Raw genomic sequence first — 21,669 nt, 5'->3', positions numbered from 1 at the left:
CAGCCTGTGCTCGCGCTAACGGAGATCGAGGTCATCAAGTCGGAGACATACGTAGATATTTCCTCTGCTCCCTTGTTAATTTCTGCACTCTTATACAACATACTACACTACAGATTTTCTGCATTTACACTCTCCTCTGTGTGTGTGTGTGTGTGTGTGTGTGTGTGTGTTCACTCTCTCTCAGTCTTTGTCCTACGCTTCTGCATCATTGCACTCTGACACACTTTCCCTAGAATAGCGATACCTTCTGGTTGTTTCATGTACAACTCTTCATCCAAGTCACCATGAAGAAAAGCAGTCTTCACATCCATCTGATCCAACTCTAAATCCAAGGATGCAGTGAGAGCAAACAAAACACAGAGCATAGTCATCTTCACTACTGGTAAAATACCGCTTGGAAGTCTATGCCTTCCTACTATGTATAGCCCTTAGCAACCAAACATGCCTTGTACTTGGGCTTCCAATCAATACATTTCACTTTGTAAACCCATTTATTGGGGATAGCTTTCCTATCCTTGGGCAAAGATACAAGCTCCCATGTGTTATTTGCATACAGAGACTTCATCTCTTCCTGCATAGCAAGCTCCCACTTTCTATTGTTTTCACATGGCTGTGCCTCTCTAAATGTCAGAGGCTCACCCTCATCAATCAACAAAATGCAATCCAGAGATGGCTAAAACCTCTATGGCTGCCTTTTGACACGTGTAGACCTTCTTACCCAATGATTTGTATTGTCAAGTAATAGGCCTACATCATCAGGTATGTGCACACCATTAGTAGGTGGCTGATTTTCAGCATTTCCTTGCTGTTGTAACCTATTTTCAGTGCGTTTTTCTTGTGGTCCTATTCCAACCTGTGCATCTATTTGCTGTCCATTATCTTCTAGCTGTAGCACAATTGGTTGCTGCTCATTTTCAGCATCAAAAGGAACAGAATCTTCAGCTAATAGCTGCTGAATAGCTAGCTATTCATGCTGAAATTTGACCACCTTTTTATCAAAGGTCATCCTGTGTGGTATGTTTCAGCAATTTTGCCTCATTAAATACTACGTCTCGGCTACGTACTATCTTCCTGCTTTGAGGGAGCCAAACTCTACCACTCATCTCTCCCTCATCTCCATATCCCATGAAGATATCCTTGATGGATTTCATGTCTAGTTTAGTCCTCTGATCTATAGGAACATGCATGAAGGCATCACAACCAAAGACACGCAAATGGTCATATGAAGCAAGTTTTGCCAAACCAAACCTTTTCGAGAATGCAATTTTCTAATGCACGATTGGGAGAGCAATTGCATACATGAACTGCAGTTTTTAGAGCCACTCCCCAAATTGCTACGGGAGATTAGCTATGGACAGCATGCATCTAACTCTCTCACAAAGTGTACGATTATATCTTTCAACCATGCCAATTGATGCAGGATTATCAACTCCCACTTAATGCTATGCATCTCACAAAACTTTTTGAACTCATTATAAACATACTCGCCCCCATTATCCATTCTTATAGCTTTTAACTTAAGCCCTTTCTATGTGGTAACAAAAGCATGAAACCTTTTAAAGGCATCCAACACTTTCTTTTTGCTCTTTAACACATACACCCATGACTTTCTACTGAAATCATCAATAAAGTAACAAAGCATCATGCATCCCCATATGAAATAACAAGCATAGTGCACACATCAAAGTGTACTAAATCAAGAGCATTGAACTTCTTAACACCACCAGAGTAATAAGGAGACTTCGCATATTTTCTACATATGCAATCATTACAAAATTAAAATTCGAGAGCAGAGCCTTTTACATCAAATCTCCCTAGAGAGGAGAGAACCTAAAGGCCTTTCTGGCTCATATGGCCAAGTCTTTTGTGCCAAAGTTTCATCTGTGAATGAACTTTAGCTACAACCAAGAACTTGCTAGGTAATTCTTTACAATGCAAATAGTACAAAGTCCCCTTTTTGCTGCCTTTAACAATCAGAATATAGACCTTCCAAAATCCACCACCAAAGGTAGTAAAATATCCTCTTGCATCAAGCTGCCCAACTGACAATAGACTTTTCTTTATGCCAAGTACATATCTGACATCTTGTAAAATCAGCTCCTAGCCATTTTCAAGGGCCAAGTGAATGGTACCTACACCCTCTTTCTCACATGCATAGTTGTTGCCTAAGTAAACCTTGCCTAGGCAACCTACAGTGTATTCTGAAAATGACTCCAAAGAGGGATAACATGAAAAGAGACACCATTGTCCACTATCCATGATCGGGACAGCCCATCATGAGCTAAAAGTAAAGCATCAATTACCTCCCTTTTGGTGATGTGCATATCACCTACTGTGCTGCTATAATATCTACATCATTGCATGAGGCTACAACAAGTATCTCTCCAGTGTCAGAGAGCTCTTCAATGACCACACTAGATGCAACATTTGCCTTTGCAACTTCTTTTGAGGGAGAGCTATCATCATCTTTCTTGTCATTTTTCTTTTTCTTTCCTTGTTGTTTCTTTCTTGCTTGCTCTTTCTTGTAGTACAGGCAATTAGGCTTTTTACGCCCTTTATGCCCACACTAACAGCAAGTAACATCCTGTTGTTTGCCCTTGCTTTTACTCCTACTTTTGCCTTTATTTGTTGCATTACCTCTCTTCTCTGACCTACCTCTAAGATGATAGGCTGAACAACTGTTTTCTCCATTGAACTTTCTTCTCATCTCCTCATTGAGGATAGATCCCCTAACACCATCAAAGGTTAAAGCAAGGTCGTTGCTAAATGAAACAACGAAAAACTCCCAACTATCAAGCAAAGTCATCAACAAGAAAATAGCCTTCAGTTTATTATTGAAGGGCTGCAAACCAAAGTCTTGCAATTGACTCAAAATCCCTATGAAAGCACTCGAATGGTCAAATGCTAACTTAGATTCATCCAACTACATGTTCACAAGCTTGTGCATGAGATGCACTTGATTTATGGGAGTTGTATTATCATAGTATCCGTTAACTTTTTCCATATAGCATAAGTTGTATCAAGACGTTTAATGTCTATAAGTACATCATCAAATACAACCATTTTAATGTATGCAATGGCCTTCTTGTTGAGTCTGGCCCAATCCTCATCTGTCATAGCTACAAGCTTAGTTTCCAAGAGAGCATCATCACAATCCTTGAGAAACAAAATGCCTTGCATCTTGTCCTTCCATAGATCAAAGCCAGTGCCATCAAACCTCTTAATTTCAAGGAGGGATTTAGTGTCACTGCTGCTAGAAGCATTAGTGGCCAGTTTTCAGCAAAGTGCCAAGTATGAATGCTGTATTTTATGACAACGAATAACAAGTTGAATATTCAGCTAATTTCAGCCCAAATTTTCAAAAAATAAGAGCAAGATTTGGTCCAAATACATGTACAGCAGTAGAAAGGATGAGTTTCATCAATATAACTGAAATTTCAGTATACATTCCATGCACACATCACTGTAAGGTGACTCCCACTTTAGCAATATCACCAAAATTACATATGTAACAATCCCAAATCTACAAAAGATCACTAAGACTGCTGCATGAATATTCAGCAATACATCAACTCAATAGGAGCTGCCTAACATGTGTATTGCATACATATGTGCCCAAGAGCACTTCTAATACACAAAAAACCACCAAAATTCTCTAAAATTTCTCCAAAATCTCACAAGTGGGAGATAATAAACTTGAATCACAATGGTCACAGCACCAAGATTGCTTCAGCAATGTCCCAAAAGTGCATTTCACACATCAATTTTGCCAAAATTCACAAATTTCAGCAAAAGCCCCAAAATTTCATTGACCAATCTGCCCCGATTGCATTAATACATGTTCCCGAGAGAATAGAACAGGCAAATTTAGCAAAATTTCACAAAATTTGCAAAAGCCCCAAATTTCTCAAGTGCAAATGTGCACCAATGTCAGTAAATTCGGCTCAGCTGAGCGAAATTTCACTGATACATGAAAAGGCCCAAAAATTTCAACACCAATGTGCATAATTTTTGCAATTTCCGGGTCAAACATCACTGTTATGCATGAACGGCACCAAATCTGGGAAAAGCCCAAATTTTTGGGCACAAATCTTTGAGTTGTGCTTATGCACATGAACCCCCATCAGTGGATAGGGGGCTTGCTTGCTAAAATATTTAAAAATTTATACGAATCTGGCCTGCACTGCCTAAAACTCGCTGAGTGACTTGCACGGACCAGTATGACCTGTCATGAGCTGTCACTTGCTGTCTCTCTAGTCAAAACTGACTACCACTCGTCGTCGTGAAGTACCATCTGGTCCATGCTGACCTGAAACTAACGCTGTAACCTATTGCTGACTGCCGCCTGCTGTCACCAACCTGCCACGCTGTCGCCTACCTACAGAAGTGATGACCTATTGTTCTCTTCCCGTGCGCGAGAGTGAACACAGAGACAGATGTACCAAATTGTGATGGTACACAAAGAACGCATTGGGGTGATCATGAGGAGGCCATGGTACCAGTCGATCCTCCTATGGTTTGAAAGGGCTCAGTGCACATTGGATGCGTCTTCTTGCCTTGAGCATAAAAATCTGAAAGTCAGTGCAAAATAAACTCTGTGGCCCAGAAGGGAGAGATGGTACAACAAGTGCTTGGGGGTGGGGTAGATGCATATACTCCGACGGGGTAGGGAGCAAAGGTCCATGGCAGCAAGCATTGGTGGGGGTTTCAATGATTGCAAAAAAGGAGCACCTAGTGATCTGTCCATCTACCTGTGGAGAAGTCATAGCACCAAAGTGTCAACCTATAAAAGGGAGGGTGGGTAGGAGAGGAAGAGAAGGCTATCTCTGTCTCCTGGTGATGCAACAAAAATGAAGGGGGAAATCAATAGATGATGCTAAATCTACAACATGTCTTTGCCTTCTTTGATGAACAGGGTCTTTAGCTCCCTAAGCTCTTGCACTCTGATACCATGTCAAAAATAACAAGTATGCTCTGATTCCATGTCAAAATAAGCGACAATGCAGAGAGATATTAAGGTTTACGGGGAGTAACACAATGTATACGACAAACACTAAGAGAGAAGAGAAACTCTGAAATACAAGAGCATGGTCATGATGCATTGAATCATACTATGAGAAGGAAAGTTGATACACCAGAGCTAAAGCTCAAAAGATAACTGCATTGTCTTGTCTGAATCAAGTGGCAGTACTTGTGGGAAATCTGCATGGTGACACAGTCCTCTAGGCAATGGGCCATCAAAGTAATCACTGGAAGATAAAAGACAACTGTCGAGGGAGCGGACCGCAATCCTCTAATGCCATTGGAGATGTGGAAGATGATCACTAGTTGTTGAGGGAGCAAACCGCAGTTCTCTAATGTTAGGCAGTGACTTGGGCAACAAAATGCAAACCCCATAGTGTCAAAGTTGTCAAACGCAAGAAGAGCAGCCCAGATGCTGACACCAAGTAAATAAGGATGACACTAGATGATGGAGGATGAGTGAGGCTGCAAAAACACCAAGTCCCAACAACCTCTACGACAGACGAGTGACACTAGGTAATGGAGAAAGAAGCCAGGCTGCAAAAATGCACGTCCCAACGACCCTTGAGATAGACAAGTGACACTAACTCATGGAGGAGGAGCCACACTACAAAAACGCAAGTTCCAACAGCCCTTGTGATAGACGAGTGATAAAATTACTGATGCTCAATGATGGAGACTATCGCCAGAGGCTAGGTTCCTGACGCCAAGCTAGAGATGATGACGCGAGGCAAGGAGAAGGTCTCCACACCAAAAAACGCAGATGAAGGTGGAGCCTGAAGGAGAAGGGTGTTGATGCTAAGCAGATGATGGTGACACCAAGTGGAAGATGCTCCAAATGCAAAACTTGATGCTGGGATAGGGTGCCTGCAACAGAAGAGGAAGGGTGAAGGCAGCCACAAACCACGAATTGTAATGTCCTCTTGAAGGGGTGTGAGGGCAATGGAAGGGGTGTGAGGGCAATGGAAGGGGCTGGTGAGAAAAGGAAAGTGGTGGTGGTGACCAAAGAAGGTGGTCAAGAATGACTGAAGAGAGAGGTAGGATTGTACGAAGTGTATAGTTACCAGGAACGGGGAACGGAAACGGAAACGGGACCTCCCGAAACAAGGGGAACGCCCAAAGTTAGGGAACGGGGACGGAGGGAACGACATTATATATATATATATATATATATATATATATATATATATATATATATATATATATATATATATAGAGAGAGAGAGAGAGGTTCAACACTTAAGCCTAGATTCATCTAGAGATATATATCAATTTTAAGCAGGAGGGAGAGGCGCCAGGCAGGCGAGAGAGGTGGGAGTCGTGGGAGGTGGGCCTGGTAGTCGAGCGCCAAGCAGGCGAGAGAGGTGGGAGTCACGGGAGGTGGGCCTGCCAGTCGGGCGCCAAGCAATCAGGCCAAGCAATCGAGAGAGGCACGAGAGGTGGGAGGCAGGTCAGGCAAGCGAGAGGCGGGCCAACTGGCGCGAGGCGGGATAGGACGCGATCAACGTTTTTTATAGAAAAAATAATGTCCCGCTGCCGGAACGGCCATTCCAAACAAGGAACGGCCAGGGAACAGCCTAGAACGGGCGGGAATGGGACAGGGAGCGGGCTAGAACGTTCTGCCAGCATTTCCTAGGCTCGGACCTCCCGGAATGCGTTAATCCGTTCCTAAGTGCCGGAACAGGCATTCCCTGTTTCTATGAAGAAGTGACTACCTATTTATAGACATAAGTTGTCTAGGGTGGTGCACCACTGTGTAGGCATCCATTGAAAAAGTGGCCAAAATGTGGACACCAACCCTTTTTGGGGCTATCAGTGTGAAACCCTAAATAAAGTGTGCGAATTGAAGAAGTGGGTTTCTCAATAGCCTCCTCTATTAAAGTTAACATACTGAAAATCATGCAGATCCTACACAACAAAAGAAGAAACAGGAGAGGGTTTTAGCTCATATGACTCAAAAGGGTTATACAAATCTAACACAAGGCCTAGCTGTGATAAAGAAGATGGATCACCAGACACGCCAAATGTTGTGGTCCCTCCAAGATCAAAGAGATGGCCAATCTCACCAATCTATCCAAACAGAATAATAACACTCATTGGAGGAGTGTAAACCGAACTATACGTGATGCACAAGTAATCCTCAAACTCTTCATATGTAAGGTGACCAAAATTAGAATAAAAAGATAGTAAAGGTAAGGTGTGTCTACCTTCATAATGCCTTCTTAGAGGCTTCAATGATGGAGAAGCCTCATAGGGAATCATAGGATCCAAAGAAGAAGGTTGAGTCAGAATCAAGTTGCATGTGTGTCTCGCACAAAAACTAGCCTCCACAATCACCGCAAGATACTCTTTAGAACAGCACCAACTCTAATACCATGCGAAGATATGCTAGGGTTTGCACTGAGGAAACATAACACCTATGACCAAGACTGAAACACAAAGACTTAGATAGAGACAAGCAAAACTCAAACCCTAACGCAAAAACTCAAAACTCAAACACAGAGAGAAGAAACTCTAAAGTGAATGAATGTTGTAAATGAATGTAAGAGTGTACAAAATGCCCAAGGGCAGAGCAATACAATGTCGAAGAGTAACGTCCATCAAAGACGGATCCTAAGTGCAATAACCACTGGTTGAAGATGAGAGAGTACCGAGGCAGAGAACTACCAAGAGATAATAGGAGAGGTGTTTGCTAATGTAGATGGCCTGCTAAACAACAAAAACGCAAGTATTGTAACAATCGTGCGGTGCGAGAGATAGCAATAGCCTGTCGTTTGGCACCACATGCTGAAAATGCAGGCTAATCACCGGCAATGGAACTATGAAACCAACCTTTCTTCTTGGAGAGGATAGTAATTTCCTGATTAAGCACCTAATTACAGCAATCGGCAAAGAAACATAAATTAAACTGCAAAATTTACCTTAATAATCTTGGACAATAGACACCTGGTTGGCCCCAAAACAAACGCCCCTTTTGGTATTTTTTGTATCTTTAATTGCTCATGGATTGAGTACAATTGAGATTCCATAATATCCTTTGCTAATCCAAAAGCCCCTCACTATACATACAATCAAAAACAATTTGGGCCAATTGCCCCTTGATTTACACCTAGAAATTACACAAATGGAACCACCAACTAGCCAAATGTTGCCCCAATTCACAATGGATGGCTTGGCATCTGAAATCCCTATCAATTCCATGAATTTCATGGTGTTAATTTTAATATACAATACCTTCTTCTATTGGCATGGATCCCAAGGTGACTGCTAAATCCTAATTTCTACAGAAATTTAGGGTTTACAATAGAGATCTCTATGTTGTCCCCACCAAATTTCGCTAACATCTGCTCAAAATGGCTGAGAAATGTTGAGGTCTCCTGAAAGTGGGTTGGAAAAGATGAGAGAAAGTCAAGATGAGAGAGAAATCTAATTTTCTTTGCGAGAAAACCCAAAATTCTCCCTATTGTCTGCTCCAACTTACATTTAATGCAATCGCCCTACTACTAAACACCTCCAAAATGCTATCACCTGATCAGCAATGCTATTGCCATCCCTTGGAAGGTGACTCCTTGCTATCCCCCGCTTGCAGAGGCCCCCAAATGGCTATCTTCTACAGCAAATTGCTCCTCTCTGATCAAAAAATGAACTAGGAGCTCTCTCTCTCTCTCTCTCTCCTAAGCTATAAACTAACTAAATGGCTGAGACCCAACCCCTAAAAAACGTTTTCTTAGTTTGTATGGGTATTTTGCCAAGTGGCAACCTTCTAAACCCATATTTCAGCATTATCCAACCATTTAATTAATTTTCATAATTAAATAATCCTGAAAATAAATTTCAGCCCTACTGACCTTGCCCAAAATTAATTTCACCCCTTCTAACCTTGCCCAAAATTAAATGTGTCAATCCGTAATTAAATTAGCTAGACCATTTGCAACCTGGAGTGGTTCCCAATCTCTATGACCCTTAGACTAGCATTAATTAATTAATTAATATTAGTCCCTAGTGTCACCATCAACACTTATTGGCCAAATAATCCTTGATCTGCTCATACCTATCTACATTTGGTTCCAAACTCTCCAACCTCTCAATCATGCAATCCATACCTTCATAGATCTTTCCAATGCATGGATCCATGCCATCTACAAGCCTCAACATGTGCATAACAGGATCAACCATTTGGTTGGTGCGATTCACCTCATCCCAAAAATCTCTATCAGAGACATACGCATTGCATAACACAACTATAGCCATGGCAGCCCTAGTCCAATTTTCATACTCATCACTAGAAAATAGCTCCCTAATTGCACCTTTGCAATAGTGCAACCGACCAAGCATAAGAAAGTTATATGCAAATCGTGTATCCAAGTATTTGAGAAGTTCTTTGTCACTTCTCTTGTGAAACTCAGCATGCAAGTATTGATGATTACATATAAATGTGATAAGCTTGTTGCCTTCCGTAACAAGAGATGCGATCCATGGCAAGTCCCCAATATCCTTCAACAAGTTATTCAAGCAATGTGCCATGCATGGACTAAAGGTGATATGTGGATGCATTGCCATTAAAATGTTTCCTACTGCCCTGTTTGTAGGTTTACCATCTGCCACAAACTGCACTACATTTTCTGCCCCAACAGCCTGCACTGCCTCGCACCACTCGGATGCCAATACATCTGTACTCTTTCTAGTCTCTCAAGCATCATGACTACCAATAAAGTATACATCTCCAAGAGAATATGCGACAACGCCATGTATGGACCTATGGCGTGTGTCACTCCATCCATCTGCTATCAATGTCACTCCATTTCTTGCCCATAGATTGTGAATATTTGTTGTTGCAATCTCTATGGCTACTTTCTCCTTCTGAAGCAATGTAGTCCTAATAGTTTCTGATGAAGGGGGCTTATATGTGGGTCCATACTCTGCAATCTTTGTCACCATATTTAAAAAATAAGGTGACCTGGCTGATTTGAATGCAATATGGTCATGGTAAAAAAAGCGTGCCACTGCTGCATCTGTTTCCTCTTTTTTCTTTGGTTCCCATGAAGTGTGCAATGAACTTTGTCTAACGCCATGACCTGCTGCCACTGATGGCGCACAAGAAGGCTGTGTAGCCACTAATCCTGGTGGTCTTCTACATGAAGCACCATGCCCTGCTGGCCTTGGAGTCCATGTTGGATCCACTGCTACATTTGGAGTCCTCCTGGCATGTGAATTCCCCATAGAAGTGGCTATGCGGTCAAGTAACTCCTACCTTTTCTCAATTGATACATTGGTGCAAAAATGCACCTCTTTCCCCTCCTCGAGTAGAAGATGGTCTCTCACTTTATCAGCCCCACTAATGCGAGCATAAGAGCAAAGTTTGCATTTCCAAGGGCGAGCCCCTCCACCTCTCAATGGCACCCCTGCATCTACCTCATCCCACCATGACCAAGTAGTGCTTCGACTTCGTCCAGTTGTTGATGAAGTACTTGCTGAGGATGATGAAGATCCCATAGATGTCAATGCTGCCATCTATATAAAAGTGACAAATAGTCAGTAAAGTTCAATAAAATTGCAGAAATTTGCAGCCAAATTTTCAACATGCGTGTGTTAAATTTTTAGCAATGCTAAAAATGTCAGAACTTTGGTGCTACTTCAGCCTGCATTCCTTTTACTGAAAATGCCACAAATTTGGGGCATTCTAGCCTGCATTCCCTTGCTGAAAATGCCCCAAAATTTGGCGTATTTTCAGCTCCCAAACTTGGGGATTGATGACTGACTCAAAATGCCCCAAATTTGGGGCATTCCAACCTGCATTCCCTTGCTGAAAATGCCCCAAAATTTGGCGCATTTTCAGCTCCCAAATTTGGCACAATGACCGATTTAAAATGCCCCAAATTTGGGGGCTCTTTTAGATCCCGGGATTATGGATCCCAATGCCCCAAATTTGGGGACATTGCAGCCAAATTTAAGTCCCAAATTCCAATCCTTGAGAAAGGCCCAAATTTTGGGGCAACTACCAACAACTGAAGTCTGATCCAAAATGCCCCAAATTTGGGAGAGAATCGAGATAATGATCCTCGAGACCTCACCTAATCATGGGCAGGAGTCACGCCAGGCAAGAGAGGCGGGCCAGGCAAGCAGGAGAGGTAGGCGGGTCTCGAGAGCAGGTGGGAGTAGGCAGTGGGGGCAAGCGGGGCAGGTGAGATAGTTGGCGGGATAGTCGGCGGGGCAGGCGGAGCAAGCGGAGCAGGCGGCGGGAGTAGGCGGGAGCAACGCGAGCCAAGGACACTTAGCGGGAGTGCAGTCGGCGAGCAGGAGCAACAACGCGACTCGCGAGCAACGGGCACAGTCGGCGAGAAACGGGCCAAGGAGTCAGCGGGAGCGCAACAACCAACAAGCGTGAAACGAGCCCGCTCAAATGAAAGTAAAAATTAAAAATTAAAAAAATATATTGTGCTGGAACGGCCGTTCCAAACAAGGAACGGCCCTGGAATGGACAGGGAACGACCCGGAACGGGAGGGAACGGGTCAAGAAACGGCCTGGAACGTTCTACCAACGTTTCCTGGGCTCAAACCTCTTGAAACGCGTTAATCCGTTCCTATGTGCCGGAACGGGCGTTCCTTGTCTCTATTCTCTCTCTCTCTCTCTCTCTCTCTCTCTCTCTCTCTCTCTCTCTCTCTCTCTCTCTCTCTCTCTCTCTCTCTCTCTCTCTCTCTCTGGCCAACCAAAAACAAAAAGTGAATTCATCTGACTCAACACATTCTTGTAAAGAGGTTACATCAATAATCAAGGAGAATGAGAGAATTAAAAGTAATAAGAGAGAGATCAAGATTGCTAGTCTCCCCCCTAGATGGGATAGGGAGAAACTTGCTCCGAAAGTTGAAAAAGATTTCATCCTAAATACAAATGTTTTACAAGCACAATTACACACGGTTGTCCTTTCCATAGATTTGGGAGAACCCGTCAACATTTCATGGCAAATTGCATGTCCTATAGTTCCACCACATACCATAGATGAGTGACCTAAAGAGGGGTAGAGTGTGCATAGATGGTGTTGTTGTTGGCAATTGCTTCAAGCACTCCTTTGCCACATCCTAGGGGTGGGCATGGCGATACTAGCTCGTCAACAAGTGCAAGTACCACTAGGGCAGCAAGGGGATCCTTAGAAAGGGTAAATATTGCAACAACCTTTCAAAAGCAAGCAAAGGCAGAGGCTACTTGTGTAATCAGGAGGTTGTTTATACACTGCGCCATCCCTTTCAATGTTGCATGCACAAAGAAAAGGACCATCACAGCCATTAGTCAGATTGGATGTGAGTGGAAGGGCCCCACCTATGAGGCTTTGTGCACACGTGAGCTTGTTAGAGAGAAATAAGCTATAGAGCTAGAGATGCAGCATTTGAAGACAACTTGGCAAAAATATGGCTGCACTATCAGGTGTGAGAAATGTGTACAACATCTTAGTGTCCTCTTGCAAAGGGACCATATTCTTGCATGCCATAGATGCATCGACAACAAGGCTAATGATACAAGTGATTACATTTATAGAGATGTCAAGGCTGCCATTTTGGAGATTAGTGCAAAAAATGTAGTGCAAGGTATCATTGAAAATTGTAGTAATTGTGTAGCTATAGATGCTTTGTTAGAGAGAGAGTTCTCTAAGTTCATGTGGATTCCATGTGCACCACATTGCTTGGATCTACTCATGGAGGATTTGGAAAAGATTGGATGGATAGATGACCTCTTCAAGAGAGGCTAAAGCATGGTAAGATTCATCACAAAGAGGCCTAGAGTGCATACTACATTTAGGGCAAACAATGATTTAGATCTTTTGAAGCCATCAACCACTCGTTTTACTTACATGTTCATTGTTGTGGAGAAGCTTCTTAGAGTCTATCAAGGCCTCATGAGAACGGTTCTCTCTAGAAAGCTAGCTACATGGGATGAGGAGCATCAGCCAAAGGCTTTGACATTTATTAAAAATGTCATGGATAGGGCTTATTGGGATTATGAAACTACATTGGTGAAACCTCTGACTCCCATTTACACAATGTTGAGGATCACTAACATAGACGACAGCAATCTAGGCCTCTTGTCAGAATATATGGATAAGATTGAAGAGACGCTAGATAGAAACATCTTCTTCTCATGTATCAATAACCTTTCATTCTAGTTTCTCTTTTTTAATCATATCTATAACCTATCTTAATTTATATCAAATATGTGGATTAACTTTCATAAATGCTATATAGTGCAAAACATTGGTGCAAAGTGAAACAAGAGAGTTTCACAAACCAATCCATACTATTACACATTGCTTGCATCCCCTTTGGCCTAGCAAGGATCAATATGCAAATGAGGAGCTTGAAAAGGGGCTATAAGATTACTTTAATAAGTGGTCTAATGGAGATGTCTCCATCATTGCACGTATTGAGGATGGTCTCCTCAAGTTTCATAATCATACTCTCTGTTGCATGTCCCAATACAAAGTTGTGTGAGACGCAACAGCTCAATCTTATGTCTTAGTAGGAGAAGTATAGCAAAAATCTTGATAAGTAAATAATAAGCATAAATAAGTATGCTGAATTTTTTCTTCTTTTTGTTTTATATCTTGAATTCAGTCAATACTTTCCAAATCCTAAATTCTAACCTGTTGTGAGAAGAGCACAGCTGAGAGAGATGGAAGTTGAGCAGGAGTGAGCAAGAGTGTGACGGTTGGAGAGAGAGAGTGACGGTTGGAGAGAGAGCAGAGTGAAAGTACGATTCAATAAGAGTGTACAAACAATGTGTTGGTACACAAAGAATAAAATGTATTTAGACTTAGGGCACCTAAAGGGTGCATTCACATGTACAATGTGCGTGTACTATACACAAGGGGTTTAAACCGGACCTTTATCCCAACACTAATCTTATTGGAATTTGGTAAAAAAGAATGGCTCTTCATGTTCTCTCATAGGATTGTGGTAGTAGTCCTATTAAGAGAAAGTGAAACACATAGGCTTTGTTTCACACCAAGAGAAACAAGTTGAAGACTGTCCAACTAGAGAGACTGGTATTTTGTCATTGTAACTTGCACTTGATTTTGCATTCAACTTCCACACTTGAGTCAAAATAGAGAGAAAAAGAAAGATATTCCTACCATTCTAAAGGAGGAGATAGATATCTATAACATGCTTTATAAGGAGATGTCTACAACTATGCATCACACAGTCTGGCCGTGTGGCTCCTAAGAGTGAGAGAAGCTCAACTTCGACATGCAACTACCTCCAATACTACAGCTCTAGTGGCTTCTCAAATTGATAAGGATGATGATGATGAATCCTCTTCCTCTACTGGCAATATTAGTGCTACTAATAGTAGCCCTTAGGAGATCGAGACAGAGGAGATACCTTTGGATGAAGAACTGATTATCTTTAGATGATAGATCATAGATGATAGTAGATATGTCATGATTCACACTAGATAGATCATACTGATTTTCGCAATTTCTTCTACACTATACTTTGTAGACTTGTTGATCATGTTCATGGATCATTGGCATTTAGATGATGTTACATGCATTTATTTTTCGTATCATTGTTTATTGAGCACTCTCTTTTTTGAGTCTATATGACACAAATGATAATATAAATATGTGATTGTTCACTGTTAATATCATCATTCATGGCATATTACAATCTTTTATATTGAGTTCTAAATCCTAATCTTGAAAGTCTTTGAAACTCATGGATTGTGATTATACAGTCTTACTATCTTTGGTTACTTGTAGAATCAAGTAAACTCACTAAAACTTTTTAAATGTTACATGTATACTCCATATTGTTAAGAAATCTAAGTGTTTTGGTGTAGAGATTCAACTTGCAAATGGTATTATCCCTTCATCTATGACTAATATTACAATATTCTTGGAAATATACATAAAATCCATTTTCCCGTTTCGTTGTTTCAGCCTTGGGCCAAAACTCTGTATCGTGAATTCGAAATGTGTCTCGGTTTCCCCATTCCAAAACTCCACACAACTATATTTACTAGACAAAGGTATGAGAATCATCTCAATAGCCAAAGCGTAATATAGTGGCAAAACATAAGCATGAGAAGAATATCCCAAGCATACGAGTTGTCGAGCATTAAGATGCAAAGCGCATAGACAATATGCCCAACATAGTATCACTGAGAAACAGCGTGGTACTAATTGCCATAGATGGGAAGTGTATAGTTGTGGGTGGCATTCCCAACAAAACGTCAAATTCCTGATGTGGATAGGGATGCCAGCAAAGCACAGCAGATCTGTCAATTTGGAGCAGTCTAGCATAGCAACAGATGACAACCAGCAGAGGAACAGGCAGAAGAAGCCAAAATGCAGCAGCTGAAAGATCTTGGATGCCAGCAGACAGCAGCTTGGATGACAACAGTTGCCTTCCACCAGTAGGGTAGCAGCACTTGGAGAGAGGGGCAGCAGGATGGAAGCGGAACCAAGAGGAAGACATGATAGATGGCAATGATGATCTTGATGATGATGATGATGACAGAAGGGAGTGGTAGGAGAGGTGGCACTGATGAAGGATGGACACAGATGAAAATGGCAATGACAATGATTCCTTTTATAGAACTTTTGAGCCAATTGTCTTACCAGAGTCCTAAAAGTACTAAAGAAATTCATCTTAGGACTTTTGAGAGCCAAAAACGTGCTAAATTTGTGGCAATTTCTATGTTACTTAACAATATGATCATCAAAAGGCACCATGATTCCTTCATCCTTTACCTATTTTGAATAGACTGTAGGAGAGCATTGCCATAATTTTTTTTGTTAATCCTCCTAGGACACGCACATGAAATGATCCTGTCTGGACCGTTACTTGCAAGGTCATTCCCCATGCATAAAGTCTTGTAGAGTTGTTGAGGAGGTCAAATACTAAGATGGAATAGACCACTTATATGTCTAAACACACCCACTGCAATGAGGTTAAATAACAACTCTCTTTCATAAGCAGGTGAACTTGTAATCTAGGCTGCCATCGACCACTATCAAACCAGAGAAATTTGAGCATATGAGGTTTAGCTAAGCCTAATTTGCTACAATGTTTGCTTTGCCATCTGTAGAGAAAAAGGCTAAAACAATGCACATTGGTCAAACATTCAATATCAGAGTGATATTGTTACAGCAGACCTAGGATGGTTGTACCTGACTGCAAGTTACTTATGGCAGTAATCCACTATATACAAGTGCAGATACCAAAAAAGCACATCATGTGCAATAGTGCAGTCTCAAGACATAGACTTAAAGTTCTTCCCAGTCTCTGATGAGCTTGAGACATGCAGGAGAATCATAGTAGAAAAGCAGACCAAGGAATCCCTGATCACCAGAGAACAAAAAGTTAATTAGAAGATAAGATAAAGTGCTGGAACTTGACATCCCTTCATAGGCCAAATATGGGAATTGCAGGCCAATAGACCATGTAAAACTTTAGTACTCCCAGCCTGAAAATGTACACAAGTTGCAAGAGGTACAAATGGAATGACTGCCACTCAAAGACTCCAGCTGTAATTGCTGGAATCTGGTAGCAGGCAATACCACTTACCTCAGGGAATCAGATTGTTGATTTAATATGGGCTGGACATAGCAGTATTGGTCTTGAAATAGAAAACAAGAAGCAACGGAGGGAAATGAAACTCTTCATAGAAACAACTTTACATAACAGAACCATCAATCTCCAGCAATGGAAGACTTCGATAAAGACACCTGTACACTGCAACATCCTGATGTACGTTTGACGGGTAGTTCCATTTATGTAACAGAAGTTGCCTTGTGCACAGGTATAACACTCAAATCAGTCCCACATATGTAGCAACTTATGAAAATTATTCTAGTATGGAATCTACGCAGTCCCGAGAGTAATCCTAAGCCATAGTCTGAAGTCATCTCATTCCAATATTGGACCAAGTAAATGTATCCTTGTTAAAAATGACTTGAGAACCAAATCACTGTGATTCGCCAGCTTAATTATTATTTTCCAACTTTTCTCTTGAAAACTTGTCCTATTTGATAACAAAGGAAAACCTTGTCCCTCTGCCTATATGCCTACATGAAAGAGCTCACAGGTACTAAATTAGTCTCCAATATAACAAGCCAAGCAAGAATAGTAAAGATTATGTCGTCCCTACAATTCACTTGGCTGAAGACATCTTAAAATTGGCGTAGTATTCCAGGAAAAATTACTGGGTTGTGAGTAAATCAAGGGAGCACCCTTATCTTGCACCCAGATCAACTTCAGATTAAAGTTCCTTCCAGATATGCCAAACATTGCATGGAAAGGCCAATTTTTGTCTGATAAATGAAGGTATAAACAAAACCATCTCAAGAGTGATTTAAAAGACGTCGGCAGAATACTAGCCTTAAAGTCAATATTATCAAGCATTATTCTTGAAGATATGTACGACCAGGGGTGCCTTATAGCAATTAAGAGTACTCGTTGTAAGTGACTGACTTACTAAAGAGTGTCAGGCGGTCCAATTATTGTCACATTCCATTCGAAAATGTTGGAGTCATCTACCAATCCAGCTGAGAAGCCCTCCACAGGACGCCGGGATAGATCTGCACATGAACAACGGACCTGTGGTGGTTAGAATACCTGGCATGTTCGATCCAAAACCTAACACCAGCAGACTCAGTTATGTATCCATTCGATCTTTCATCCATGGCTACATGATCCATACGTTCACTAGGCAACAAACATCAATTCATCAAGGGACAAATAATACCTTTAAGCTGTTTCCGAAGGAGGAGACTGGCCTGGGTATCAGCCATACCAGGAGAGCCAGAAGGCAGAGGCTTTAGATGGTCGAAAGAGAAGATTAGGTGAAGATTAGATGTTGTGGTGAGCACGAGAGTGGTGAGGCTGTCTCAACTATGGTGTTTAACTCTATCGCTGCTGCACTAGAGAGACAGAGAGAGAGAGAGAGAGAGAAAGTGGCACATCAAAAGGCTAACCACTATAGACTATTCACGGCACACCGTGATGAGGACCACGGTTCAAGCAAATCCCTCTACTCGTGCTCACTCATGTGCACATGCATAGGTATGTGCGTTTGTCTATGTACATGTATGTGTGTATATGTATGCATGTGTGCATCTTTTAAAGCCGGGTCACAACATGGGGTAGTGGATGGGATTGAGGTACCACTTGCCCCTTTGATATACACACTAGATGGGGTTGGGGGCAGTAGGGTTAAGAGAACTCTTGCTTATCCTCTAAAGCACCTTTTCAAAAGGGGCTAGTAACTAAAGGTTAGTGGGTTACAACAGTGATTGGTCAATGGGGTGGGCTAGAGGAAAATGATCAAAAGTTAATGTAAACTACAAGTCTTGTGCCAACCATATGTGTCTCTCTTTCCTCTCTCTGACAAACCGCTTTAAACCTTCTAGCTCCTCAACCCAGGCATGGCACTGTCGGCAAAACCCTAGTACCCATACACATATTGGGCACGAATAGCTCTTAATGTTGGTCATAAAGGCATGCTTAGGTAACAATTCAAGTTAATTGACTGTAGGACACAACTAATATTTTGCATTTGATTTATTTGCATAAACTAATGATTGAGCTTACTCACTCCTTCAAACAAGCAAAGCTCCAATGTAAGAGGCCTTGTGCTAGCTTGTGAATTGAGTGTTTATTTGAATGAAGTCTAGTAGTATTACTTACATGTGGTTCTATGTGTGTGTGATGTGTTTATGTTAGAATGAGAATTGAGTGTAATTATAAAATGATATGATGTGAGGCAAGCCCTCACAGATGCAACCAAGCTACACATTAGCTTGCTTGCACCAAAGTAATGTGTTCATGTTAGTGAAGCAAAGTTGTGCATCACGACCACCCCTTGTTTAAGGCATCCAAAACCTCCATTGTTTTTGTAATGTGGACATGTATGGTACAAAACATATACTTTAGCATTGTGCTAATATTGGAAACTATAAGGCCATGATTCTAATAATGGACTTTTGCAAGTGAATGTTTTTTCACAATCTAGAGAATAATTGCACAGTTGATCCTCACTCTAAATGAAGGACCTCTCTCTCTCTCTCTCTCTCTCTCTCTCTCTCTCTCTCTCTCTCTCTCTCTCTCTCTCTCTCTCTCTCTCTCTCTCTCTCTCTCTCTCTCTCTCTCTCTCTCTCTCTCTCTCTCTCTCTCTCTCTCTCTCTCTCTCTCTCTCTCTCTCTCTCTCTCTCTCTATCCAATTTTACATTGTAACAAATGTGTATGCAAAGGAATCTCTAACTTAGATGCTACCTTTGTACATATAAGTTCAAGTATTTGTGTGGGTGTAAGTGTGTGAATTTCATGTGTAGGTTAGGTGTTATGTGTGCATCTTGTCATGAAGTACCAAGAAGTTTCTCCAACTTGAGACCATCGTATCTACTTTCACAAAGGTTCTAGCATAAATCTTATCCATGGTATGATTGTATCAGTCAACAACGATGCCTTAAATGTAAGATGTAATGATATAAACCTTTTGTAAATTGGCAATGCCTTGCATATCAAAATACACAATGCCATGCAAGTGAATCTTCAACTTAGATGCTACCTTTCTGCATATAAGTTCAAGTTTTTGTGTGGGTGTAAGTGTGCGAGTTTATGTGTGAGTTTAGTGTGTAAGTTAGGTGTTATGTGTGCATCTTGTCATGAAGTACCGAGAAGTTTCTCCAACTTGAGACCATAGTATCTACTTTTCAAAGCTTCTAGCATAAATCTTATCCATGGTACAAATTGGTATCACTCAACAACAATGCCTTAAATGTAAGATGTAATGCAATAAACCTTTCATAAATCGGCAATGCCTTGCATATCAAAATACATAATGCCATATAACCCCTTCATATCTAAGCTTATTAGTAGTGTAGAGCTCTTAATCTAAGTTAAGAAGTCATTGATTGCTTATAAGATTTGAGAAGTAGCAAGTTCTAAAGATAGTCAAAGACTTAAGATATTTGAGGTGATAAGGCACCATCCCTACCATTTTTAGAACACACAAATCATAATGTACCCAATTACCTTGTATTTAAAGAGCCATTTGGCCTACATGGATATGATGTCTATGATGTCCAATACAAAGGAAGAGATGTGTTTATTTATATTTTTTTGTGTAGATAATATCATTGGTTTACATATCTTTGTGTGTCTACAAGGTAACAAGGTGGTGGTACATGGTGGTACTCAATGTATATGTTCAAATATGGGAGGGAATGCCTTCGAGGTGCATGGTGCTTCTTGTATGGGTGTGATGTGTGTGGGAAGGAGTGTAGCAAGGGTGTGGTAATCTCAATGGGTTAGATAATAAAAGTATATGGTAGAAAGAGGTAGAACATTCTTTGAAAAAGTTTTTAAAAAAGGTAGAGAGAAAAAAGTGGAAAGGAGGGAATTGGAATCCACTCCCTACAAATGGAAAAATGATCAACTTGCCAAAATAATGGTCCTTGCTTCCACCACTAAATCCTTTTCCACATAACTTGTGTGATTACTATGATCATTTATTATGTTATTTAATAGCGCCTTGATATAAAGGTAAAGCAATGCAACCATTCTCCCTTAATTTTATTGGTTTCTTCGCAAAATCTATATTACAATAGATTACAATCTTATTTGCAACAGACTTATGCAATAATAAAGCTCTAAACACTTGGTTCTACCCACGAAACATGTTTCCCACTTTTGGAGTCCAACTTGGTTCCAATATCATTTACTAACATTGCATTTTGGAAATGTGTCTCCAAAAGCTTTTTGCCAAAGTAGGCCTCCTATGGAGTGTTTCCATTGAGTATCTTAGAGTATCATCGGTTCACAACATACTTGCATATGTGGAGTCCTTTAATACAATGGAAATAGCCAATCATTTATCTTAAACACACAATACAATATCTTCATGGCAATGCAATTACATTGCTCATTAATAACATCTTTTGTTGAGGTTTATAGATTTGTCATGAGTTGATGCTCAATGTTAGTTTCCATGTAATACCAATCAAATTTGTCTAAGTGAATTCTCCTCCTCAATGAACATGAAACCTCTTCACCCTCATGACACTTTCAACCTTCACAAGCTTATATATTGTTTGAACATGTCAAAGAAAATGCAACCACGTAAATACATGCACTCATATGAACATCATGAATCTAATGTAATTGGTAATGGCATATCCAAAGTATGGACATCCTTAGTGAGTGATTGGACATCTTGTTATAAATAGTAGTGAGCAACAACTTTTAATGGACTTCTCATATCTTTCAAATATTGAAGAAGAAAAATTAATTACGAGTAGAGGATCTTGACTTGAATAGATCGAAGAACTCAAGGCAGTATTAGTTGGGTCGGAATTGTATTGTCACCAAAGGGAAGTAATGTAAGATTAAATTGACATAAATAGACCTTAAAAGTCTTTGTAAGATGATATTGGGGTTGCAAATCAAAAAGGGTTTGATGGAACACATTGGGTGGCAAACTAAGATGCCTCGCCTTAAGTTTGTGGTGCCCTTTCGAGTAGGTTGTTATGTAGGTATGGTTGGTTATAATAAAGGCATACATGAAGCTTCTAATAAGTACTAGCTTAGCCCCATTAGAAGAGGCATGGAGACCTTTGTTGGATCCTAATCCAATTGCAATAGAAGCCTACA

At 40.9% G+C, this 21,669-nt stretch overlaps 1 protein-coding gene across 1 annotated transcript in view; it reads right to left on the bottom strand.

The window, feature by feature from the left end:
* LOC148040148 (ubiquitin-conjugating enzyme E2 7-like) overlaps nucleotides 1–18,028 on the bottom strand; it is a 50,220-nt gene extending 32,192 nt beyond the window's left edge. Inside the window, exons 1-2 of the mRNA XM_087697067.1 lie at nucleotides 17,765–18,028; nucleotides 17,495–17,597 (exon numbers count right to left, since the gene is read on the bottom strand). Of these exons, the coding sequence (XP_087553193.1) occupies nucleotides 17,495–17,597; nucleotides 17,765–17,810 (149 nt within the window). The 5' untranslated portion in view covers nucleotides 17,811–18,028. The remainder of the gene's footprint in view (nucleotides 1–17,494; nucleotides 17,598–17,764) is intronic.
* Between the last annotated feature and the right edge of the window lie 3,641 nt (nucleotides 18,029–21,669).

Source organism: Lygodium microphyllum, chromosome 2 (assembly GCF_053477565.2).
Source record: "Lygodium microphyllum isolate KBCC chromosome 2, Lygodium_microphyllum_v1.1.10, whole genome shotgun sequence".
In the NCBI taxonomy this organism is placed as follows: Eukaryota; Viridiplantae; Streptophyta; class Polypodiopsida; order Schizaeales; family Lygodiaceae; genus Lygodium; species Lygodium microphyllum.
The sequence above is the reverse complement of the archived record's forward strand: the minus strand, read 5'-3'. Positions and strand labels throughout refer to the sequence as shown.